At 37.8% G+C, this 18,131-nt stretch overlaps 2 protein-coding genes across 2 annotated transcripts; both read right to left on the reverse strand.

Annotated features, from left to right (window-relative positions):
- Nucleotides 1–228: 228 nt before the first annotated feature.
- Nucleotides 229–4,061, reverse strand: LOC105045567 (NADPH:quinone oxidoreductase). Its single transcript, XM_010923900.4, has 3 exons — nt 3,879–4,061; nt 3,573–3,764; nt 229–747 (listed from the first exon to the last, which is right to left on the reverse strand). Exons 1-3 carry the CDS (start codon nt 3,979–3,981, stop codon nt 443–445), a joined length of 600 nt encoding a protein of 199 aa, XP_010922202.1. The 5' UTR covers nt 3,982–4,061; the 3' UTR covers nt 229–442.
- Nucleotides 4,062–6,141: 2,080 nt separating this feature from the next.
- LOC105045568 (hydroxyproline O-arabinosyltransferase NOD3) lies at nt 6,142–16,283 on the reverse strand. Its single transcript, XM_010923902.4, has 8 exons — nt 15,510–16,283; nt 14,544–14,611; nt 14,256–14,457; nt 13,894–13,991; nt 13,709–13,778; nt 13,523–13,594; nt 13,217–13,330; nt 6,142–6,590 (listed from the first exon to the last, which is right to left on the reverse strand). Exons 1-8 carry the CDS (start codon nt 15,891–15,893, stop codon nt 6,525–6,527), a joined length of 1,074 nt encoding a protein of 357 aa, XP_010922204.1. The 5' UTR covers nt 15,894–16,283; the 3' UTR covers nt 6,142–6,524.
- Nucleotides 16,284–18,131: the final 1,848 nt, after the last annotated feature.

Raw genomic sequence — 18,131 nt, forward strand, 5'->3', positions numbered from 1 at the left:
TTGATCACCAACTTTCTTTTCATACTGTAGTGTCACAGACAGAATAAATTGAAAAAGAATAGAATAGAAAACCTTGGAACAAAAACATTGGGAAAAAGCAATCCACTTCAAGAATGACATTGCAAGATTATTCATGACTGGCAAGTAGACAATAGATCGAGAATCGAACAATCAGCAACAATTGGTTTTGGTAGTTCCGTGTGACTTATGCCATAGACTCCAAAAATATAGTTCAAATACCAATTTGAATGATTCCATGAGAGACTGTTCCAAAAAATCAATGGAAAAGAACAACATTTGACAACTTACAAACCTGTAATGATAGTTTCCTCACTGACACTTATCTGACTAGGAGAAGCACAAAAGATCAAACAAAATGGCCGCATAAAATATTAACGAGAAGACTAATTTCGAATATGGCAATGTCCAACAAAGTTCTATCTCAGGAACTGTGACGCAGCCTGTGGGTAAAAGCCTGTAACGACAAGAGGACACGTTTTAGCCGTTCCTTTGTTTCAGGATCGATCAAATTCCCATCACTGTCGAACTTCATTGGAGGCTGAAATGCTTGAATGAATAATTCAGGCTTGTTGATGAAATGAAGATCAAGAAAGACTCCAACCTGACGCAGATGGTACTGTGCGCGACTTCCCCCAGCGCTTCCTGCAGCGCTTACTATAGCGGCAGGTTTGTCTGCCCAAACATTTGGGGGTCTGGAGGCCCAGTCGACAGCATTCTTCAGAGGAGCTGCAAATTGACAAGAATGGAATTGCAACTTAATGGCATTCCATGTTTATAGGGATAGATTATACAGTAAATTTCTATATTTACTTATTGATCAGGTCCACAGATGCTGACATACCTGCTACTTTGTAGAAGGAAAAACAAGAATATTAGGAGTTCTATGTAAAAGCATGATCTATATTTGATATTATTCTACGACATTTCAGAAAATAATGATTAAATAAGACCTAAAACTTGAAACAGTTGGCAATAATGGCTCTGTTACCAAAATATTAAAGGTTCATCAGAAAAATGAGCAGAACTGAGTTGTCCCTTTATCCAGTAAATGTTCTGAGCTCTTTTAGAATGGGATAAGGCATCAATTGGAAAGGTTTGAATGTTTATTCAATCCATTAAAAACTGTCTTCATAGATTGTACAGGTAACAGATCATGCCAGGTTTACTTCCATTTCTGAAATCTCCATGCTAGGTTTCATTGGCATTGCTCACAAATACAATTTCGCCCAACAGAAGTGAATATCAAGAATCTATTGTTCTCTGCAAAGTTTACTATTGAAAATTTTTCAGAATTCGATGTTGAATTTTAAATGTTTAAAGTTTAAGCATGCTTCATAACTATGCTGCTGCAAACTTGATGGATCATCAAAGTGACAAGCAGAGCCTGTGATGGCCTTGTGTGAGGTTAAAAGACCAACACTGATGGGAGTAAATCCTGATTCCCAAGTGTCTAGCTGGATGTGATCAAATATCAGTAGTTAGAGTTACTGAACTGAGACTAATTATAAATATTTGGCTGACAATTGGAAGGACTGTTGATCGTGTTCTATTATTTAGAGTTTTCAGGTGATCCCCATGCAATCCCAGTCCTGGTTTTCTTGTCGCCTCTCTCTTCTCCATTATCACCTCTTGTAAAATCCTACCACTTTCTCAGCGAAGCCTTGCTATCCTTTCAGATCTCAAGGTCAGCGCTGTTCTGCTGGCTGACTCAAGCAGTACTACTGGGCATAATTGTCTGGAATACCTTCACCAAGACATTACATCTTGCATGCTACTTGTTTCAAGCCTCAAATCCAATGCACTTTTTGCTTGTGCAGTTAGAAAGTTCGATTAGTTTATAAGTCAATATCATCTATAGGTATCCAACTGGTGTGCCACAACAAATTAAGGAAGCTTCTTCGCAGCTGGTGACTCATACCTTAATTGTTAGATTTATATAGAATCAATTTCACATGTTGAACTTCCTCTAGTTCCACCAACCAATACAATTTTTTTCTGTGTTTTGTTCTTATTTTCTGAATTTCAGCATTAAGAATTCATCAAAATATACCCAAAAATGAAGTCGATCAAGATTCACAATCTCGGTACTAGTTATAATACCAGTATCTTACCTGTTTGATATGGCATGATATACACCTCATACTGAAACAGCCACCAAACAATTTTTTTCACTTTTTATCTCAGTACACCTCAGTACAAGTTGGTACGGGGTGATACGGGGCCTGTACCAATCTGAACATGAATTTCATACCGGTTCCAACCTAGTATGATATGGTATGCCCATAGCTGGCATTTTGGGGTGGTACAACAGTCCATGAGGTCAACCATTGTATTTCACAACTAAATTGCTTTTCCCTGAGTCATTTCTAGATATAACTTGATAAATCAACTTGCTTGAAGTGGATCTTGGAAAAATTTTTGCATAAAGCTGTAATTCTGGCTAGATCAAACAATCGCATTAAATGTAAGGTTGACGTTTTAGTTGGCTCTTCCGGAATTCATTATCTTGTACATCATCCACTTGGACATATAGTCCTATCGCTTAAATCCTCCTTGGAACTCAATCTTGCACCAAATGGATGCGATAATGGACATTGTAGAATGTCGAGTCAGATCTTATACTTGTCCATTGGCTTGAGTTGAAGCGTACATGATCCGTCCATTAGGTGGGTGTGAGGTTATTGATTGATCAAATTTACGTTTGTTCAGGAGGCTATATGCTAATCATCTTTTCCCTTTCATATGATTATTTTCCTCAATACTTGCTGGTCAACAGTCAATTATCCAAGTTTGCATGCTCGTGGCAAGTAAGTATATGGTCCCCATCAAGAAAGGGGCCAACTTCCTTTCAGTTGTCATATCCTATTTTACTTAGGAAGTAAAACAAAAAGAAAAGGAAGAGAGAGCAATAAAAATTATAGAATTTCTTTTTTTTTTCTCCTTTCTCCTCTGATCCCTTTTCTGTGGTCCTAGGAGGCTCAACCTTCGCCTCTGGAGCATTCTGATATCCTCCTTTGCTGATTATTAACAAGAAAGGTCTGGAAAGAAATTCAAATATAAAACCAAATCCAAATCTTGTTTCCAAATTGGATCTAAACCTTTTTGCAAATTCATCTTTTTGATAGGATCTATGTTAGAATCGAAACATAAAGGAAGTTTTGAAATTACTTAAGCTAAAGTTAGAAATAACTTAGGAGCTCTGAAGTGATTTATTCCGGAGGTGATGTCAAGATTGACATTTTTTTCATTATGACAATTGGTGATGATATACCTTTGCACAATTTTATGCACCTTTTTTATTATTCGTCCTTTATTAGCATTTCAAGAACTGGTTGCAGCATGTACCCCCATAATTAAATTGTCATGCACATCAAGATAGCATAGTTGTTCCCTACCATTTGTCTGGTAGAACCTGCTTCTGAACTCTTTCTGAAGCAGAACAACTCAATCATTCTTAAAGATGAGAAAAATAGAACACAACATTGAAACTAGCACTCAACTCAATAACTATAGAACAAAACCAGAGCCAGAGGGCTGAAACAATTCATTACCTGGGATGGAGTAGTTGTACTCTGGTGAAGCAAAGAGGATGCTGTCTGCTTCAAGGATCTTGCGTCGGAAAGCCTCGACAGGCGGAGGATACTTGCTATCAATCTCGAGGTCGGGGTTGATGATGGGAAGGGGCTCGATGTCCACATGCTCTATCTTCATCCCAGGAATAGACTCATTGCAGAGCTCAATGGCTTTCATTCCAGAACCCAAAAAAAGTGAGACAGTGATAGGGAGATAAAACATGAAGAAGAAGAAGAAGAAGAAGAAGAAAGAAGAAACAAAGGAGAGAGAAGCAGTCAGCTGACCACAGCGAATGAGGCCGCGGTTGAAGGAAGCTTTGCGAAGGGAGCCGCAGATGGCTGCAACCTTGATGACTGGTTTGGCCGCCAACGCCTGCGCTGCTTCCATCTCTTCCTCGCGGTCTTTCTATCGTGCGATCCAAGGTTGTACATGTGGTATATATAACAGTGGTCGGCACATGTGCCAGCGATTTTAATTGAGGAAAGGAGAAGGTATCCATCCTTTCACGGGATGCCTTTTTTTTTTAAATGGCAAGGAATCGTTTGATGCTTTTTTTTTTTTTTTTTTTAAATTGAAATCATTTTGGCAAGGAATCGTCTAAGAATCTGACGTAAGATGTGACATACGATCTCAATCATCTTCCAATTGTCAGGGCTCTTCTACCTATTTTTTTTTTCTATTTATATTTTTTTATTTTATTTTTTATTTGCTTTTTTTTTTTTTAATCTTTGGAGCATTCTAAAGACTAAGGTGCTGGCTTGGATCCCTATTAGACGTCTATAGATATGGTATCACCTAAATCTTGTAAATACGGTATATAAATCGTGAAAGCAGTCCAAAAATTTAGAGTACAAAAAATCTTACTGGATCAGTGGGTAAATATCGTCTTATCTCTAGGTCCATCTCCAAAATATTCCACTACATAAGAAGCGATCTACTCAATTATATTATTCACTTTCCAATAAATATGCCGGACGAACATCGTGATTGAAAGATGAAGAGTAATTCATATGTCACATCCTTTCTCTTTAAACAGATTGTAAATTTTATTTTCAAATAGTAACTTTGACGGTTTGGATCTGAATAATTTATCTTGGATAGATCTTCCCTTTTTTTTTTTTTTTTTGATCATATAAAATTAAAAACAAAACAAGATAATAGACTTCCCTTATAAAGGTAGAAAGACAACTTGAATGGGAACGCGCATGTTTTGCTATAAAGAGGGCCAGACAAAAAAATATTAGAAGTCGAGTTTTGTCTCATTTATAGGAGCGAGGACCTGCAGAAGTTCACGCACTAGGATGTATCTGAGGAGGTGGTCAACTCATTCATTTGGAATGCAACCAAAAACTCTTTTTGATATCCGGGAAGTGTTTTATTTTGAAACGCAACCCTTAACTTAATCTATGAGTGTGGCAACCTCTACTTGTCTATTGCTGGACTTTTTTTGAATATGTGAATCTCTTATTCCCATGTCTCCTTCAGAATGGTTGAAAGTGGATTTTGCATAAAAGCTCCACTTAATTACTGATTTTGTAAAAAATTATATTCCTTCTGGAAAAAGTAACCAAAATTGTTATGCTGAAAAGCTATCATGATATGAGTCTTCTACTCTCCTTTTAACAATGCTTAGAGCTTATCTTAGGTCCAAGATGTTGAGGGCAAAATCCGTGCCCCTCGAGAGGAAAGAGGATTATTCCTCCACCACATGTCCCAGGGAAGAGAATTCCATTATAAGAAGGTAGGGTATTGGAGCAATTCTTGGTGATCCTCGGAGAGAGATGCTCTTGGATCCTTCCAGAGGAAAGAGATGGACATCAGTTTCAAAAACCAGAGCCATCTACTAAACTCCCTTGGTTCTCTCCATCCACTAGGGAAGAACACAGAGAGAGTTCCTTCATTGGCTTGTTGAAACATTATAACCTGTCAAGGATCTCAGGTAATAACCTTTTGCGACCTGAATATTCTCCCTTTTACTCCACTAGACTTGTGCCATGTCTGAAAAAGGTGCCGAGATCATCCTATGCATGGGGCATTGCTGATTGCAATGCAGATCGACCTGTCAAAACTTATTCAAGAAAAAGATCCCACAAGTAAATTTTAAGAAAACCGACAATCTATTATTCTAATACAATACTCCCAAGGTCTACACTTTAGGCTCTCCATACCTGCAATGAACAATGCTATAAATCTACCACTCAAGCTTTTAAATGTCTGGCTATCCCATGTATAAAATTTCTGCGTGTTGAGTAAATCCAAATCTAACTCAGGGAGAGAGGTATAGAGATTGAAAGTTGTTGTTGATCACCATATCCCTCTATTTTTTAGATGTTGCAGACCCTCTGAAATTTTAAGGATTCTGAAATCTGTTTAAAAAGTAACTTCTGGTATTCCAAAAATATCGGGATTGTTAGCCTAATGGCTTCCACCATCCACCTTTCCCTGCTTCTCCTGCTCTGCTGTTCTCAACCCCTACTACCATGAGACAGACACCACATAGGCATGGAACAGCATTTATCATGCCAAAATATACACAGCACCACAATGTAGTTTTAAATGCCAGTAGCTAAGCTGATAAAAATTGAACAGTGAAAAAATTACAGCATACAACCAACTTGTAGTATTCTCAAAAAAAGACAGCTTGTAGCCAATGTTCCAACAATAACATGATCTACTATACAAAACGAATCCCGAAACAACAACAAAAAATCACTGAAGATTTTTTTTTTCTCGAACTGCAGTAGATTTCTGTAAAAAGCTTGTCTTTTGTCCGTTAATAGAAGAGTTTTGTTGAGACATATCAATCATCAAAATTTCCTACTCTCCTCCTTTCATCTCTATATCAAACTGTCACCCTGGAATTCCTGTGTGATTTCTTCAGGCATTTGATATCTAATGGAGAATAAATGTTTTGAATTCCTTACCAACACTTATATACCATCTTCCCATCTGGGGATGTTAGCAGTAGCATCATTAACCATCTTAACCAGAGTGACCTGCGATTGGACCCAAAAATACACATAAATGAATGAAAATCACAAACAATTTGATGGAACGATGATTTAGGGGTGGGGGGTGTGGAGAAAGAAAAATCTTATAAAGAAACAAATCCCAAGTTTAATTTACTCGTTGCATATGCACTCCTACAAGCTTTAGCTCCTTAGTCATGAAAGCTGGAAACGGACCGTGCAAGAAAGGCTTGAATATATAACCAAGACTAATAATGATTACAGCTGACGACAACTACAATATTCATCTAGACTGCAGGTAGTTTTGGAGGAATCATCCAATGTGATACTTAACTGAAGGCCGTTACCGAGAGGTGAACTTATCAGATAATTACAGTTCAGCACTTCATAATTATGCCATCAATACACTTGTGGAAATCTATAAAATTAGTCCTGAAAATTACAGAGCAATGCAGTCAAATAGAAAGTTTTCCATCATCTCATCTTTGAAATATGCCCAAGAAAAAAAAATCTTGGAGCAAAAGAAGTTCATATCTCAAAGTTAGGAAAGAGCAACAAGCTTCACTTGCCCTCATGCCACTTTTTGTTGCACAAGAAAGATGTCGGACAAGCTTCCCAGAAGACATCAACCCCAATGTCCCTGCTCACCAAGATCACTTTGCCTAATAGAGAACTACATCAGGTCCTCATAAGTAGAGTTGACAGCATGCCACGACAAGCATCAACAGGTGGCACAATGATCATATTCACTGAACTATTGGGAGACTTACAGTCTCCAACATATCATCAGCCATAACAATGACAAATATGAGTAGGGTATTCCAACCACTTGTTGTCCATAAGTGCCGTGAGATGTGCCTAGGAAGGGTTCCCTCCTCACCGATCATATATCCCCTACAAAGGGATGAGAGGCCCAAGATCCTGTTTTTCAAGACCTCATCAAGTCAGGGGATGCCCCATTGGTGGATCCACGAGTCCATAGATAATCAAACTATCGTATGCCTTGGAAATGATATGAGGTGTTCCGAAATGGTTGAAGTAGTTGAATAGGAGGATCACTATGACTATAGCCATTGGTAGATTTACCAAAGAAGAAAACGGTTTATTTGATATTATGGATGATTGGTTACGGAGCTTCACAACCCAATGTAGGACCCTATGACCAACCCTTGGACCGAAGTCTCCTTTGGGGTTAACCCTAACCCCCCTCCTCGTCCAATCAGGAATGCATCTCATCCTTGGATCTTAAATTCCCGGAAAGATTTCGAGCAATAGGTCTTAGGGAGCATTAGCTAATCTGGTACGTCAATACATGTTCCTATGCCCATTCCAATTTTGTTTAACTTTGCTAACTTCTCCTTCTCCACCTGTATCTTGTTCATTCTGGAAAACACATCTTCCTATTCTATCTTTTCCCGAATCTCCCTTTAACAGTAATAATCAAGGTTTTAAATCCCTTGGGATAGGGATGTCCCTGTTTCTTCATAAAGCGGGATGTCCCGCTGTCCCACCCCATCCCGGTGATAGTTTTGGTCATGAATCCCAATAGATATCCTCCTTTTTTCTTCCCTTCTTTTCTTTCCTCATTTCTTCATTTCTTTATTTCTTTGTTTTTTCTTCTTTTTTTCTTTGTTTTTCTTCTTTCTTTCCTTCCTTTCTTTTTCTTCTACTTTTCTCTCCTTTTCCTTTCTCGTATCCCTTCCTTTATTTCTTTTTACCTTTTTTCTTCTTCTTTCTCTCTCCTTTCTTTCTTCTTTCCTTTTTTTTCTTTTTCTTTTCCCTTCCTTTCTTTTCTTTTTCTTCTTTTTCTTTCCTTCCACTTTTTCTTTTTCTTCATCTTTCCTTCCTTTGTTTTTTTCCCCTTTCTTCTTCTCTACCCACATGGATGGCTTTCACAATCCCAACCCCACCCCGTCTCATTTTCTTGCAAGAACAGAATAGGATGGTCAGGATGCCCCCATCCTGCCTGAACTTAAATCCTTGGAAATAATTATAATAAATACAGTCTATAAAAATGGTGCAAGCAGTGCTGTAGCTACTAAAGGTGGCTACATGATCGAGAATATAACTTCAAGGATTCAAGATATAGAAAGGTCCACCACAAGAAGCTAAGAAGCCCTTGACTAACTGCCTAGCATGCTTTCAAGTCTACTACGCCCTCTTGAGCAATGAATCACAATTCACAAGGCTGGAGTTCTTCTAAGGTATGGTTACAAACAATGCTAAGACAGGCGTTTGATGTACTTTTTTATTAATAAGGAAATGTCATATCCTTTTTATCACATTATGATATCCGTGGAACTATATATTTTAAGGATGCATTGATATAAAGTGCCAAATAATAGAGCTTATTAAAGCAGTTACAATGCAATCTTTAAACAGCAAGCCTTGAAAAGTACCTTATTCTTGCCCAGGTCAATGAATTATGTGATAACAGACTTCTTTTACTTTGTAATGATGGTAAAACACCAAGATGAGATCAGGAATCTTCAGATAACAGGAGTTTAATAAAGATTTCCAGAAACCAAATTAGCGACAAGTAAAACTGCTCTGCAAGACAACATTGATTTTCTGGGTTCAAAATTGGCCCATCACTGGACACAACTCCCTTAAGAGTTGCTCAAGCTAAGGCATTTTTCAATGGAAGCCTCATGACAACTAGAACTATTGATATAAAGGTCACCAAAAAAAAAGGGACAAATTTAGCAGTCTCTGCTCTCTGAGATTAATAAAATTTACCTGAAAAGTAATCCACAAAAGCATGATAATATACAAGTGCATGGGATACCCCTATGTCAGTCTTTACTACGAATTCTTTAGGAAAATTTTGTTTAGTATTAAAGAGGTTGGCAGTAATGGGTTGTAAATATAGTGAAAAAAAAGTGTATCAAAATTCCATATCCCAGTAAATGGAGGACCAACCAAATAATACTCATACGAACTTTGGTCATCAAAAGAGCAATTTAAACCTCTCAGATTTCTGAGCTTTCTTATATCATGAACTAAACAGCAAGTTGTCTGCATCAAGGTCGGATAACACAGTAAGTAGACTTGTGATTTTACCGAGTCATCCAGCAAGTCAAAATTCAATGTCTTGGTTGATTCAGTAAGAAAAAGAGCAGAAACCGGACATATTTAACCAAGTATATCATGACTTACATGACTCAATGAGCCCAAGAACCCGTCAGAGTAATGTTCCTCCTTTATAGGGTTTCAGTAATAGAGTTTCTAATTTTGTAATTTGAATTGTATTGTGTTCTTTCTGTCAAATAATTGGTACAGCTAAGGATTGCATTAGCTTTAGATAGTAGCTGATTTCTTTTACTTTTTAGTTTTTTAGGACTTCAGTGTTAGTTATTCCTTGTTACTTAATTTTAGGACTCGGATAGTTGTATGAGTTGCTATAGGACTATCTTCTATATCCGAAAAGTATTTTTTAATGTTCTAGGAATCAAAACTGAAATTAGATCTTGTGGTAGTCTTTTTCTTGGTGTTCTAGTCCCTGGTTGTCCACGTAACCCATGGGATACGACAAGTTTCATGAAGAGGACCGAAGAGGGTGTTTTGCATCTATCATCTCTCACGATAGAGAAAGATGCACAGATGAGTTTAGGTGCTGCAAAACTAGATGAAGGGGGAGAGTAATCAGGCAGAACAGTAGAAAGATAGAAAAGGGAACAGGCGTGAGGGGACATAAGGGAATAATAAAAAGATACCAAAGGGGATAAAAATGAGGAAATAAGAGAGGATAAAACCATAAAATAGGAAGATATAAAAAGGGATAAAAGCAAGGGTTTTTGAACGGGATTTTACCTGTCATCCGGCATACCCAAACCCAAGCATTAGTGGGACCAGGACTATGTCTAGTAGCTAGACAAAATCCCTCGACCCAAGCCCAACCTAGGCCTGGCCTCGGACATAAAAATCCTGGCCCACTTGCGGCCTGATGGCAACAAGGGAATCAAACCTGGCCCAGCCTAACTCAAAATCAAACCAATCTGCTAGGACAAATTGAGGGAATCAATCGAACCATCTGTTAAGATAAATCGAGGGAATCAAACCTGCTAGGTTCAAACTTGAACCAATCTGCTAGGATAAATCAAGAGAATCAAACTTGGCCTAGCCTAACCCAAACTAGACCAACTCAAGCTTAAGCTAGATATGGGGGAGAGAGGGAAGCTCCATAGGTTTAGGAGAGAGAAGAGGGATGAGATCGAAGGTGGGGATCAGCATGGTCCCAATGTAGAGAGGTAGGCAAGATCTAAGTGGGAAGTGGAGGGGTCGGGGGGGGGGGGGGGGGACAGAGGTAAGACTAAAGGTGAAGTTAGAGAGGTGAATGACAGGGACTTACCATGATTTTTCAAATGGTAACAGTGCTAGCAGCGGGAGGGACAATGTCAGGTGGGGTGGGGTCGGGGAGAGAGGAATGGAGGGAGAAAAAGGAAGAGGAGGGAAAGGCCTTCTGGGAAAGGGGTTGTGGTGGTCGTTATTGCCAAATAGTCATGGGACAAGTTAGAGTGTCAGCTTGGAGACAAAGGGAGAATGAAGAAAAGGGGATTTTAGATTAGGTTTTTCCAGTCATTTTCTATATCAATGTCTCAAATATACGTCGTATATAAAACATCACATATCACATAACGTATATAAACCATGTATTTAGTTTTAAAAAAAAAATCCCGAGAAGTCACTAGCTTTAGGTGTCACTAGTATGTTAGAAGGTCCTTGGCCGAAGCTAGAGAAAGACCTCCTCAAGCAAAGCTTGGAAGGGTGGGGGATCTTCTCGTTCCTTCTTTGTCTCCTTGATGTGAAAAGGCTTGGATCCAGAACTTGTAAAATAGAGAAGAGTAAGCAAGGGAGTAGAACAAAATGGTTTTAACCGACATTAAATGAGGATGGTTTCAGTTTCGATTTTGATGAATTCCCCAATCCGAACCCAACCCAAAAATGAACCTGAAATCAAACCCGAAACCAGACCCAAAACTGAAAATACATGATAGCTAATACCCTTAACACACTCAATATGAAGTCAAATTAAGAAAAATAATCTGGACCGCCACTATTCCACTCTATGATAAATCTAGATTGCGCATTACCAGACCCTAGAATGAAGTGGAGACCATATGAAAGAGATTTTTTTTTTTCTCTCATGAAGACTGCAGCCTAGCTTCCCATGGGTTCTTCTTCCCATGCATGAAGAGGGGTAGGGAAACCCTCTTCATCTTTGCATTAAGATTGTGGCTCCCCAATCCCCGTCCTCTCAAAAAAGGAAAACCCAGCCCATTGGAAGCAAAGGTTCAACAATTCTTTCCCCTTGTAGCTTTGCACTTGTCTTCCTTTGGTCGGATTTCGGATGATATCAGCACAAATCTTGTTTCCATAAGTATGGGTATGGTTCTATGGGTATTGTCTTCTTTCCATGGACCATGGTACTATGCGTTTAGCTCTCCATTGCTCTCTCTCCATTCTTTCTATTTCTCATAGAACAATAATCTCACCTTTTATTTGTCTTGGGAAAAGTAGCTGAAGTAATTTGCGGATGAGTGTTTTTTTTTTTTCCAGGGATACTGGATCATTCAATTCATGTGCCAATCAAAAGCACAGCCCATTTCTGTAAATTGTTCTCTTGTTTAAAGTTTCCAAGCTATGGCTGGCTTGGTTTGGATTAGCAAGAGTAATCATTTAGAGCAAGCTTTCTTGTACTACGTGGATGGTAGCACATCTTTGGCAGCTGTATGAATGATGAGCTTATAAATTTTGTTTATTTTTGTTATTTAAAAACTATAATTATGAGCTGATAAAATGTCGTTTTTATTGCTGTTATCCCAACAAATTGTTCTAAAATAAACTTTCCCAAGAAAAAAAAATAAGGATTTCTTAAAATCTGTTAATTGCTGTTTTGTGTTTAGGCTCAGCTTTTCTACTGCCTTGAGCAAACCCACCTCAGCATGGGTTAATCGAAAGGCCGGGCTATGGTATTTCAGTTTCTTGGTTAATTTCAGTTTTTGCATGGTCTGTTTTTATACAAGTAACTCAATTGTAATACCACATCACGTGGCCTGAAGCTTACAAGTTTATTTGATGTAAAAGTATGATCTATAGCAAGCTTGTCATTCTATTATCAGATTTTGTTTTAACATGAAGCCTTTTTAAGCAAGTAGTATAACTTTGATTTTGTTATTTATATGTGAGAATTTTGAAATGAATAAAAAAAGTTAAATGGTTTTCAGTTTTGCAGTTTTGGTTTCAGTTTTGCAGTTTTGGTTTCAGTTTTGGTTTTGGTTTTTTATTTCAAAAACCATTTGCATTCAGTTTCGGTTTTGGGGAACGATGGTGGATTTCGGGTTCGATTTTGGTTGTTTAACTAACCATGCTGAATCCGCCCTGTTGGCATCCCTAGTTTAAAATAAATATGTCAGAGACTATAAATATGGAGAAAGAATGTGGGAAATATGTGCATAATAGGCAGAATTCAAAAGCAAAATTAATATAATTTCTCAATGATGTCACATCAGCAATTCTAGATGTTTACCAAATTCATAAAACCAACTTGAAATTAAGTCATGCTAGAATTATGTGATCAAGTCAAAAGGAAAAAAGATTCAGTAGTTAAAAAAAGTTTTACATTGTAAGGAGCCATGCAACTATGGACATACCACACTTTCAGGAACTCCCGGAGGGGGTAAGGAAAGGTTTCTTGGCGGTGCATTGAGAATGTATGTTCTTTTGTCAAATCGCCATTCCCCAATTTTTCCATAAGTTAGTTTACCCTGAATTTACACCAAAAGCAATTTTAGAAGTTATGATCATCCACTAATATCAAAACGATATCTTAAAAGCATGAATTAATACCAGAAAAGAGTACCATCACCATAAAAGAAGAAGATGGTCTTAGATGTAAATATAACAGCCACTGAAAGAGTAATGGATACATGAACTAGATGTAGATAGAGTTTGGTTACCTCTAAGGAATAGTCACATCCATAAGTATAATGAATAATAAATGTTTTTCCCACCTTTAAGTCCCAAGGGGGCTGAAAATTAATTATTTCAAAGTTAGTCATGCACGGGTTCAGAGACGTCCCTAGAGTATCTTTATTCAATGAAGAATGACCAAGCAAATCAGGATAAGCACCAATGTAAATTACCTGTATCATAAAATCTTTGCGAAGAATATGCCGCACACCATGCAATGCAGATGCAATGGCATATGCATACCTTTCATCAACAGTGAACAGACAAATAAATGCCAGAGAAAAATCAGTATTATTCATAGCAAATACAATACATTGAAAAAACATAAAAGCCTATATGAAGTTCTAGTTGTTCTCACATTTCCAATACCCATCCAAAGGCTTTGTCAGTCTCTGGATCATCTTTCATTTGCAATGAAACATTCATCCATGTAGGAGCAATCTTCTCTAGCTGGGACTGACATGAGTAAATAATTTACCAACATGCATCATATATTACGACAAAGTAAATATAATAAATAAAAGGTATATCGATAGTCGGAGGAAAATAAAATCAAAAAGTCTAGGGGAAAGCATAGACAATCTCTGATAATTTTATGGGTTTTAGGACTCCAGCAAGACATCTATTTTGCATTCCTATTTAAAAACAACCACTATATGTTGGCACAAATTATTTAGTCTTGACTTGTATTAGAGATTATACCAGCAATAAGAAATTTACCTTCTGAATAATTACAGGAGAATTGCCAATAGGGTCAATGGATGTCAAAGGGCCTTTCTCTTCTGGAAAAAACTTCCTTACTATCTTTTCATTTTCAGATGGTTTAATATAGAAGAATGGGAAACCTGCTGGGTCACTTCCACGAGCCAAGTTTGGTAAAGGGTTTACAAAAATGTGATCTGGTTCCGCCATGAGAATATAGCTGCATCCATTGTTAACCACTCAAGCCTTTCTGACTAATCGCATCAAAAAGAAACAATAACAGTTTGTGAATATAGACAAACTTACTCCTCCACAATTGTTGCTTTCTGTAGCCATTGCACAAAAGCCCATGGTCGATTCAAAACAATATAACCCTGAATCCGGAGTTCCAATAAAGTTAAACATGTTTTTGGAAAAATGGTGCTTCAATTTATGAAACACTTCCTTTCCTAAAAAAATTTTCTGCTTCAAATCTACCCATGCGAGAGCAGCAAATGAATTACACTGCAAACATATAATAGTTCATTAAAGTGATAGGAAAAGAATTACCAAGCCATCATGAGTTCTTTCTTTTGTTTTTCATAATGAAAATGATGAAACTGTGCTCAAATACAAGGAAAAGAACAAGATTGATAAAAGCCTATCCAGTGACCAGTGATGGAGCAGCATTCCAGTGGTATGTTAGATGGATATCTAGTTAGAAAAAAAAAAACACCTCGACTCTTAATATTCTAGGTAAACGCTTAACCATTTAATCATAAGCTATAGATCAATAAATTATGTACTTATACAAGATTACGTAAAGAATCTATAACATACGTCTGAATAATCATGTGAGTAGATATTTGTATCAATCAAGCATTCTTCAAATGGTGCGGCCTAGTGCATGTTTCCATGAACTTGCATTCAAGTAGAAGTTCATTTGATGCAAGGAAAAATTGAAAGCTTAAAAAATTATCATACTTGGGTGCTTTTGGTTCATATGAAGTTGTAACACCAGACTATAATTTAATATGCATATCAACAATCAGAAACCAAGCATAGACAGGAAAAAAATATAAAAAGAATGATGAATATTGCAACAACTAATTTGCAATTGATATCCAAATCCTAGTTCATTTTCCATAAAGCTGCATGACTTTTTTTTATTTTATTTGATTCACACACAAGAAGATGGCATGAAAGATTAGATTTTTAATATGCAAACCAAAATTCAGAAATCAAGCATGAAGTGAAAAATTATAAAGAATGACAAAACGAGTGTTTCTTTACCCGATCACGACCTTCCGGGAGGGGGTCCACGACGAAGGTCGGAATCTCCTCCATCAAATTATCAGGACTCCCGGAATGCAGCACCCTGGTGAACCCTCCCATCTCCGACCCTTCCCTGTCCTTCATCTTCTTGTACCAATAGTACATCACCCGGCACTGCCACTTGCTATACACCGCATCCGTCGCCGTGAGCGCCACATGGAACAGCCTCTTGTGCTCGTTCAATCTCTTCACATCATACGACGGGGTTGAAGGCCCACCATTGATCAACTCCTGGTCCGGTTCTGCACTTTGGTAGTGGATCACCAAGGTCACAAGATTGTAGGTGATGAGGAAGAAGCCCAGAGATATGAGGACCAAGAAGAAAGGGGAAGCCCGAGCCATGACCTCTCTAAGGTAACCAATCCTTCCTCCTCCTTACGATCGGGTGTCAAAAAGGCGACAACTTTTCCTCAATTCCAGCTCCATTGTGGGATTTCCCTTCGGATTAAAAGAGAACTGGAGTGAAACTTCGGAGAATAGAAGATTTTCTCCAAGAAAAGGCGACAAAAATCGAAACTTAAAGATTTCTGAGCCTTGAAACAGGGGTTTGAATGAAGGCCCCTGGATCAGATCCGACACAAGTAATCCAAGGAAAGAATTTCCCAGCAGAAAACGTTGCTTAGAAGGCGAGAAAGGAAGAGGGAATTATGAGGTTTAGGTTTGGAAAGGGAGGGGCATGGGGGATTTCCTAAGGGTGGAGAGAGCTGAAGAAAGGGAGAGATCGGCGTAAGTTGAGGGTTTAGGAATTTAATAAAGGTTTTGTTATCAGTAAAAAAATCTCACTTCTCTGACTCAGGAATGTGGGGCCCAAAATTGGGTGCTACGCTGAATTAGCTAACGGATGAAAAAGGAACGGTTCTGATTGGTATTTTATTTTTAAAATTATCAGAAAAAATTACAGAAACATCAACGTTTCACCACCTACATGGCATTCTAAAACTTTAAATTTTTTTACTGAAACCTCAAAAGTTATAAATTGATTACAATATACCCCAAACATTCATCAGAGCTCTTTACGATTAATATACTTTTGAGTTTTAAAATTAGAAAATCTACTGCCAAATGCCCTTCTAATCCTCATAGTTTATTCGTCAGTGCCGTAATGAAGCTATCCTCCTCCTATGTTTTTGAATATTTTTCTTCCTATGTAAACAAAGAGAATGAATCACAGAAAACAAATCAAAGAGTATTCCTAAAGTTACTTTTAACTATAATATTTATTCAAAAATGAGATAAATATAAAACAATATATGTTCAGAAATTCATGTGTTGTTTAATTATTTCTGCACTAATTGAATAAAAATTTAAAAAATTATTCTAAAATATTTCCAATGGTCCTCCCAACCTAAAATTATTGGGGAAAAAAATCTCCTGATCATCCCCTGTGAGTCCGACATCATTGGCTTCTCATCCAATGCATCACCATTGATATATATATAAGGCATACCTTTAAAAAAATGCCCCTCTTTCAGCCCCACCCTTTCGTCTCCTCTTTTTATCCTGTTTTTGCTATCAAGCTGTAGAAGCATAATTGAAGACAAGAGGAGAAGGCAAGGTTGAGGAGGTGAGAGAAGAGGAAGAGCAAAAGATCAAATCTCTATTCCCCAAATCTCGAAATCCTAGGATTTTGATCTTCAACGAGAATAAGAATGTGGGTTTTGGGGCATTTCTTTGGTGCAGAATGGAGGAATCAATGAAGAAGGTGGCGAAGCTTAACATGGAGTTGACTGTGGAGGAGAAGAACATACTCTTTGTGGGATATGAGAACATGATTGGGGCAAAAAAGGCAACTTGGAGGATCCTCTTCTCAATTGAGTAGAAAGAGGCAAGGAAAAATGAGAAATACATGAAGAGGATCCTTGAGTACCGCCTAAAGGTGGAATCAAAACTCTTCAACATCTAAGAGTCCTTTGCTTCACCATTGATATTGTCTAGGTTATATTTCACCTCACCATCCTCCCCAACCAAAAGTATAAAAAAAAGACATTAAAATGCATGGATTTTACTTGATTAGTCCCAGATTTGTGGAGATCAAAGGCTAGAGTTTTACGTCTAGGAGTTTCCACCCTAGAGGAGCAAGGCCTTATTAAAGGCAGCCTCTATGAGCCACTCTTCGAGTGCCAAGCCCTCTCGATGAATACAATCAATGGGGAAGCTCTGAGGGTGACGTATATGAAGCACTCTTCTAGGTAATGTATCTCAACAGCGAATGCAGACTTCAATAGCTATAATGGATTCTTGCTCTGCCAGCTATCTATTGCCTACTTTGGTTTGCTCTTCTTGTTCACTCGACTCTCTCCTCTTGTTTAACTAGACCCAGGAAGCTTTTGTTTCAAAAAGAAAGTGAGATGAAAAGAGTGATTATTTTAATCTAACCAATGAAGATATTGTTGGTATTTCATGCCTAAACTTACAATCATGCATTCATGGATCATGATGAAAATGGATGGTGGGGCATATTGCAACCGCTTCATAAATCAAATATATATGTGTGTGTGGACTAGGCTTAGGTCGATTAAATTTGGGCCCAAATTCGGTCATATTCCCTACCATCCGATCCAATCAATCTGCATAGATCTC

Source organism: Elaeis guineensis, chromosome 5 (assembly GCF_000442705.2).
Source record: "Elaeis guineensis isolate ETL-2024a chromosome 5, EG11, whole genome shotgun sequence".
In the NCBI taxonomy this organism is placed as follows: Eukaryota; Viridiplantae; Streptophyta; class Magnoliopsida; order Arecales; family Arecaceae; genus Elaeis; species Elaeis guineensis.